Source organism: Paramacrobiotus metropolitanus, unplaced genomic scaffold, assembly GCF_019649055.1.
Source record: "Paramacrobiotus metropolitanus isolate TYO unplaced genomic scaffold, Prichtersi_v1.0 Parri_scaffold0000097, whole genome shotgun sequence".
Lineage (NCBI taxonomy): Eukaryota > Metazoa > Tardigrada > Eutardigrada > Parachela > Macrobiotidae > Paramacrobiotus > Paramacrobiotus metropolitanus.
This window is the reverse complement of record NW_026570317.1, coordinates 289,805-297,878: the sequence shown is the minus strand read 5'-3', so window position 1 is coordinate 297,878 and position 8,074 is coordinate 289,805. Positions and strand designations below refer to the sequence as shown.

General features: G+C 42.5%; 1 protein-coding gene across 3 annotated transcripts; it reads right to left on the bottom strand.

Annotated features, from left to right (window-relative positions):
• Positions 1-2,427: 2,427 nt before the first annotated feature.
• LOC129596869 (uncharacterized) lies at positions 2,428-7,018 on the bottom strand. 3 transcript variants are annotated; one of them, XM_055494262.1, is made up of 9 exons: positions 6,878-7,018; positions 6,634-6,804; positions 6,007-6,219; positions 5,696-5,944; positions 4,773-4,955; positions 4,603-4,686; positions 4,430-4,480; positions 3,627-4,080; positions 2,428-3,424 (listed from the first exon to the last, which is right to left on the bottom strand). In XM_055494262.1, exons 2-9 carry the CDS (start codon positions 6,790-6,792, stop codon positions 2,757-2,759), a joined length of 2,061 nt encoding a protein of 686 aa, XP_055350237.1. In that variant the 5' UTR covers positions 6,793-6,804; positions 6,878-7,018; the 3' UTR covers positions 2,428-2,756. The 3 variants fall into 3 exon arrangements, with proteins under 3 accessions (XP_055350237.1, XP_055350239.1, XP_055350240.1); XM_055494265.1 differs by having other exon boundaries at positions 3,219-3,429; XM_055494264.1 differs by lacking the exon at positions 4,430-4,480.
• Positions 7,019-8,074: the final 1,056 nt, after the last annotated feature.

The following is an 8,074-nucleotide window of genomic DNA, read 5'->3' as shown; positions in this document are numbered from 1 at the left end:
AACTACATACCACTAAAGATATCGGTTACACGATAAACGGATCTTTGATGATTCGTCTGTGACTGTCGGTGGTAATGAGTAGGGAAGAATTTTTCGACTAGTACCAGAACGAGCCGCGGCTCAAGTATATTCGCGACTTACATTGTGATTGCTCGTTTGAATGGTTGCGGAATTTCTTTCAAAAGAAGCCATACCTTATCAAAGCGAAAAACGAGGGTGAAGTGTTTATTGTTGAGAACTATATGCCAGCGGCTGTCCGCACAAGTGGAAACGATACGGATGTTTTTAGTTTTGACTGCTCGAAAAAAGTCAACATGAACAGTCTTTGGACCGGCACTGAGTTCTCTTACAACGCGCTCTGCCATAATGCGACTTCCTAAATTGAGTTTCAAATTCAAAAATATTCTAATACCTTGATGAATTTTTTCACTAGCGCAGGATGTCCAAGGTTTGCTTGTTCAAATGTGGACCAGCTGCACGCGGAATGTTCACCGCAAGAGTAAACAGTCACATAAATACTGATTTATTGAACGTTTGTTATCTTGCTGAACTACAGTAGCACCACAGATCCGTACAAACATCGTACTCCATCTGACAATCTCCGTACAAACCGTACTGAAACCTCGTATTTCAGACCACAATCTTGCAAATTCGAAAGAAGCAATCATTTAACAGGATTTAAAAATCTAAAATATTTGCTATTTTTTTGTTGGTGTAATATAGATAGATACTTCTGTTGATTTGTGTTGAAAGCATTTGAAACCGTCTGTGGTACCACAGCAACTTGCTCACCTAAGTCACCTTGAATAAATACTGGGTTGAAAAAATATCGGCTGATGTTTTTAACAGTTTAAGGGGGCCCAAAACGTTTGCAGGCGTTTTAGACGACCGGGTGTTTTAGAAGGTATTAGTAGAAGACGCTTAAATGTCCGCAGCATTACTGTAACGGCTCATCAGAACTACACTACCACTAGGTGCACGGGTAAACACGGGCTGCGTGCAACGATCGCGTACAGTACATGTACAGTACAGCATTGACTTAAAACTATTACCGAGCCGCTGCCCGTAAGTCGTGCGGTAAACTGAGTACGCGACACATAGAAATCCGAAATAGGCGAAAACTAATGGCATTGGACCGGAAACAGCTCGCGTGCAATATTCTATGTTTTTCATGAACAGATTCAGTGATAAAATCTATTTCTGCAACAATACATACGGCACAGTCCAAAGGATCCCAGGACGTGGTAAAGCAGTTTTAATTCACAAAGCATAGTAGCTTTCTTTTGGTAGAGCTTTTTGTGCTAGCCTATAACTGGCTTTATCAAATGTAGCGCGTGAATCGTGATGCGAGTTGTGTACTCGCGATGTTTGACTGTAAACTAAAACCTAAAATTACGCTATTGCACGCTAACTACCACCACTCAGTGGCATAGAGAGTGAAAGGGCCACGGGGACGTGGTCCCTAAAATAAAAACACTAGCCTGGCGACCCTCGTAAACGTCGGGACACTTGCGAAGAAAATCGACGGTTTGATTACATAATAATAACTCAAACTGCAAAAAAATTTTGTAAATTTGTTTACTGGGAACTTGGGAAGTTTGCTGGAGTACATGGCTGTTGGTCGGTTTGGAGCGAGCTGGTCTGCGGCAGCCACCTGGCGTACGCGCATACATGTATTACTCTGGCTAGCGAATCCAAGTCGCGACAGCCACTTGATCTTCGAAACTTGCAGCATCCGTTTTTCTATGTCTCCTTAACGAAACTTGCCAGTCAATGTTTCAGAACAGAGAATAGAATTTCAGAATTTTTTTGATATCGTGAGAGTAAGTTTTTATGGCGAACCAAGAAAGTTAAGTTTGTTTCGGTTTTTCATAGACATAGCATGGGTCCGTGCGATGGAGGCGTTGCTTGCACCCTATGCTGTGTCTACGAGAAACAAAAACAGGCATAACTTTCTTGGTTCGCCATAAATAATTACTTGTCAGAGATCAAAAAGCTTCTGAATTTTTTCCCTATCTTCTGAGATGTAGGTTGACAAGTTTTATGGAAGGGTAAACGAAAAACTAATGCTTGAAACTCTGGATCAACTGGCACTGGAATTCAGTGCATTCTTTCACTGTTCACATAACCTGCTCCTCCCAGCATCTGCACCCTGTCTGTCCTCAGTTACAGCATTTCTGTCTCTCCTAAGCTACAAAAGTTACATGTCTGTCTCTCCTAGAGTTTACAAACGTTAGAGTTCTCTCTACTCTCAGTTAATTTCTGTCTTTCTTCAGTTACAACCTTACAAGTTACAATATCACACGACATGGATCCATAGCTTGAAGCTATATTATTATTATTACATAATATAATATAACTTCAGAAAATATGCAGCGCTATTTTCTTCGCAAAATGGTTAACATAGAGTTTATAGACGTGCCTCAACATAGTTACACACACATGAGCACCCAATACATGGCAAGAATTATTAGTAAATGAAAATATCGATGATTAATACACGTCTCACGAGTCACGAGAGTTCGTTTATGACGGATACCGTCTTCACTCATAATACACCGAAACCGTGCCAATGCTGTAGACGGACTTACATCATGCCATACTCTGTATGTGTCTGCAGAAGCTACAGTAAAGATCTTTCAAAATGTGATGGTTACTAATACATTTGCCGGAATGGTATTGCACCTGTGCGATTGTGCACTACAGTACCAGGTCGCTTGTTCACATTTATTATAGTGTTACCACTGGCGTACACATTACTGTTTTAGTGTCGTCTTTCTGCACATGTGTAAGTACATTGCGTCCAGTTTGTCGAAAAGATCGTGGGACGATATGCGATTCTGACTGTCATTAGAGAGTGCGCGGTCAATGAGACAGGTAATTCCGTAATCGTCCGGGATGATCGGGCAACGCAATAACGGCACATAGCCTTCCAATAATTTCATAAAAATTACGTTGTCCATCACAGCGTTCATGATCTGGAACTCGTCTGCTGTTTCTTTGTTCCATAGCCATTTTTCTCCCATTCCCGAGCAGCAGTCTACGAGGTCTATCATAATGCAACCCAGGCTCCAAACATCCGTCTTCCGACCAATTTTCAGGTCCGTCTGCCCGACAGCAAACTTTTTTATCATTTCGGGCGACATGTAACGGGCGGTTCCGCACGAGTGTGTAACATCGACCGAACATGTCAGATTGCTTTGCATTACGATCCGCTCATCCAAATCCCCAATGAATAGCGTGCACCGGTCCGACTGCGCCCTCAGGAGCACATTGGCTGGCTTCAGGTCGCCGTGGATAATGTTGTTGGTGTGCAGATACGATAGGCCACCGGAAATCTGCCGTGCAAATTCGACGGCGGTGATTAAGAACATTGTTCCTGGTGCTGCATTGCGGTCGGATATATAACGGGCCAAATCCCCACCTGCACTTTAGAAAAAGAATGAGGATTTTAGCTTGACCCGACACGCATCAATCGAATTTTCTCGCTTTTTTTATGACTTTATTTGGACGAACGGTCTCCCGAACTTGGTGATTTGTTGGAGAACATCCGCATCGCGCACATTGTTAACTGGCCTTCAACATTACAAATACACTGCTCGCATCAGCTGATTCTTCAGAATTACCTTGCATGAGGTCCATCAGCAAATCTATCCGCATGGCAGTACCCGATGTAAAAAAGCTGACCTTATGGTAGGCCATTACATTTTCATGGCGCAGTCGTAGCAGCTCCTCCCATTTTTGAGCATATGCTTCGTTCGTCAGTGATAACGTATCGGCTTGTCGTTGCACGATAAGTTCTTTAACAGCCACAACGGGGGGACCGGTAAAGTCGCCACGAGACATAATACGGGCTTTGTATACCCTGCCATAACGACCTTGACCAATTATGGCATCCTTCTCATAACTACAAGAACTTCCCAGGTGCTGTTCCCCATCATGCTTTATGACTTGATGCCATCTTCGAAAACAATCCTCGTTTTCCGAGTTTAAAACGTCTAATTCATTTGATTCTCTGTTTGCGGTTCGGTCAGTTACGCCTATTTTGACGATTGATGGATTACGGCGCGACCGAACTATCTGAAAACAAAAACATCCGCAAAGGCGTTATAAATTGAAGGGAATATTACGATGGCAATGCTCATCATCTTGCTATGTTATAAAAATGTCAGCAAATTTTGTCTGAGCTAGCGAAAGAGTTAATTACAGTACTAACTGAATGAACTCACAATCATACATTTTCACTATACTGTACAGATCTGTACATGGCATGACAGTTGGCATATACGTGCAGTGCTCGCAGCCAACAAACTGGCGCCGTGCGACGACACCAGTAAATTTCACTAACGACACCGTTTCGGTACGGTCAACGCGGACTCACTGTCCTACACCGGACTGTGGGTGTACCGTTCGGCCATAATAGTCTCACCTTGCAGGGTAACGACCACACCATAGCCCGATCAACAATGTGCACAATGACCTACAGCAACCGCATCTTTTTACAGCACACTTAATTATCCGCATAAGTTATCGTAAGTCTTGTCGGTATGCCATTATGGAGTTAAAAAAACCAAAACCGGCAACGCAATACTAGGGTCTTACCTTGAGAACTATTGAGCCAAATATCACTGTTAACATAATGGGAAAGGTGCTGTGCCGGTACTCCTTGACAGCATCCACGCAACCCTAAGTAAAACAGCGCCTTATTACACAATGTCGTGGTTGTGCTGTAATGAACTTGCCACGGGATATTTTTTGTGGGGTTTACGTACGCGTTGAAACGTCTGCGACTGGCGGTATGTATCAAAATAGCAGCTCCGGTCCGTCAGCGTTCTGCTGATGGGATCCTTAAAATGACAGCAAAAGACCGGGGCCGAGAACAACGGGAAGGATTGATTATGGTACAACCCATCATGGAAGTCTTCGTAGTCGGCTTCAGTACCGCAGCAATGCAACTAGATATGCATTAACACCAATACAATGTAGGACTAAATGGTCGCATAGCCCCGTACCCAGCATTCTGTACGCAAGCGGTGCAGTGCACTTGTACGAAACGGATATTTTGAACTCAGTCGTACAGTGCACTGCGCTGCAATCGTACTGAATGTGGAGATATTGGGTATGCGACCATTTTGTCCTAAGCTGTATGCTTTTTGATGGAGAAATTTTATTTTGTTATGGGCATCATTATGCCGGTAAATTTGAGCTATTATTAATTTTTATTAATACTTAAATAATATTATGCTGATTGTTAGTTTTGCTTTTCGCCGCACACAGTAATTTTCGATTCCATTAACCCAAAAGTTCTACGGACTAGTTGAAAATGCAGTGTACATCTGAAACTGGAAAACGAGATATTTTGTACATCTGAAAGTGTTTAGGCTTTGTGGAGTTTTCGTGAAACCGAATGCTGCTCGCACAAACGGTTTTTCACGTCAGCATAAAAATAATTTGGTTGCAGAATGTCATAAAACAATGCGCGAAAGTTTTATTTTTGAGTGAACGAATTCAAAAGTTTTCGTGCAAGTACAAGTTTTGTTTACCGAGTATCCTATGAAGTTCGCATTCACTTCCCTATGAAGTTCGCATTTACATAAGCTTAAGGTTTTAGATTCGTTAGCCAAACCGGTCCAGACGTCCACATCGTTATGAGTCTTATGACCATCATATACTTATGCCATTCATATACTTATACCATCATTTGGAGCGCATTTAAAACGATGGTTTTTTGCAGCGCTTCTGGTGGCGTGGGGTCGCTTGTGGCATTGAATTGTGAAGGTGCAATAACCACCGCACCGTTTGTTGTCAGTTGTGTGGGAAGGTATGCGTATTGCTCCTTCAACGCGGCAATTTCTTCCGATGGCTGCTTATCACCAATCCTCTGCTGCAGTAAAATTGCGGATGCTACTTCGGCCACTAGTACGCCGACTGTTATGATGACAGCCTAAAACCCCACCAGCGGTATTACCAGCGGTATAATTAGAAATATAGAGCGCTGTATCTCACTAGCGTCGTGCAGGTTTTTGGATGTCTTTTCGTCCACGCGTTTTTGTGAGCCATCAGACTGACGATTCCGAAGAAGATGCTAACGAGCGCTGCAACAATCAGCCCAATCCCAATAGCGCTCCATTTATCCAAGAAATGTACGTGTATGTCCTGTGTGTTGTCGCTTTGCGCCGCCAACGAGTGAGCGATGTTGTAGAACTGTCGCACCTGCAGCTGCAACAGAGGAGCCATTATCTTGCGAATGCCGATCTGGCGCATGTCTCAGGCTAGAAAGGTTAACGTTGCGCCATCCTTCCTGCCGGAACCAGGCAGAAAGGATTGTGTACAGGCTTATGTATACAGAAAGGTTTATGTTTACAGAAAAGTTTATCTTGTAACTCCTTTGATCACCAGCCATTAGTCTCTTGAACTTTCTGCCGGTGGTTGGCACAGAACGATTAGTATTGGTCTTTGCGCAGCCTTTTCTGACAATAATTCAAATATGTACTTAATGTTTTGCAGCAGTGCAAGGCACGTTATCAAAGCTACCAAAATTCAGAATCACGGCACTGCAGCTAAATAATTTAAAGATTCATCGCTTACTATTTGCTAAGATTTCGAGTCTTTACTTGATTCAGCGACACTTACCACGATAAATAATCCCGCGCTCAATGTGCCACTCGACAAAAAATTGCTACCTATAGTGACGTAGCGCCATATACCGAGAAATCTCTGCCTTCTGTTCTCCGCTAACCATGGACTCTTTGAAATGAATTTAACTGATTCTTCTTCAGCCATAATTCCCATAACGACCACACCCTGTAGTATCGAAACGATCTGTCATTCGTTAAAAATAACGCAACATTATGATATGCTGTTGTTAAGTACTTACGCTGGCGTGAAAACGGCATACTTATGAAGTTTCAGTGTAATACTAACAGAAAGACGGACTTAATCAGCCTTTGAATTCCAAAGAATTTTGCTTGCACATCTGCACAGATGGGCGTGGGTGATGAGAAGTGAGAACGTACAAAATTAACTGCAGTAAAGCTGTGTTTAGCGATCTGATAAAACAAGCTACTGTAGTTAAACCTTTGACAGTGTATTCATGGCTAAACTGGGTTCGTCATCGGCTATACAGCTCTTAATGAACATTTCTCCAGTGGCGTTCATGCTGAGTACTTCCTAGATCGAAGTGTTAACTGTACGGCGGATGTGATTCATGTATCATGACTCACTATAGATGTACGAGAACACGTTGCATGATAAAATACTCTGTATGCGGGAAAACTGATAAGAACTGTGGCTGTGCAACCGTTGCGCATTCGTCTACATACCCATGCTGAGACCATCGGGAATTACACTGTTAATTAAAGCAATCATATTCTCGAGAAACAAATGTAGTGCATTATTTCCCAACAGTATTTAACCAATTACTGCAGTTGGCACCAACGCTTAAAGCCATTTATCGGTCTCGCTTGACCGAATAATTACTCCAAACTTCGTAGCATTTTCGGAAAGGACAAACGGTTTTTTCTCTGTCCTAAAGTGAAAATTATTTTTATAATCTGCACAAGAAAGGTTTCACGCTGTGTTTTTGAGCATTTTCTCCCCCGGCGGAAGTGATTATGCAGCGTAGGCTACACTATATTTACATGCACTTCTAGCGGGCATATTATCGTAGTGCAGAACAAGTGAGCAGTCTTCTTGGATTTTTTAAGTTTTTGTATGCTTTTTCATCTTTTCTTCTCTCGTTTTTTAAATCTTCTTACGCCTATTTCTTGTTTTCTAATATTGTCTTCTGTTTTTCCAGTTTCGTGCGCAGTTTTAGCTTTCACCCTCGGCTACGTGCGATCTGCACGATCACAGCGCGATCATGAATTCGTGGTAGAGGTACAGAGTACACGTGATGAAATTTGTATAAGCGGCTGGCGATGCGTTAGATATTTTGATTTTAATTGTTTTGGATTGTACTCGTAAATATCTGTATTCGAAAGCTGATGTGGATCCTATAGATTAAAAATCCATGGCTCGTTGGTCATAATGACAGCCGAAATGTACGCAAGCCGAAGCGAACGGCGACAACCGA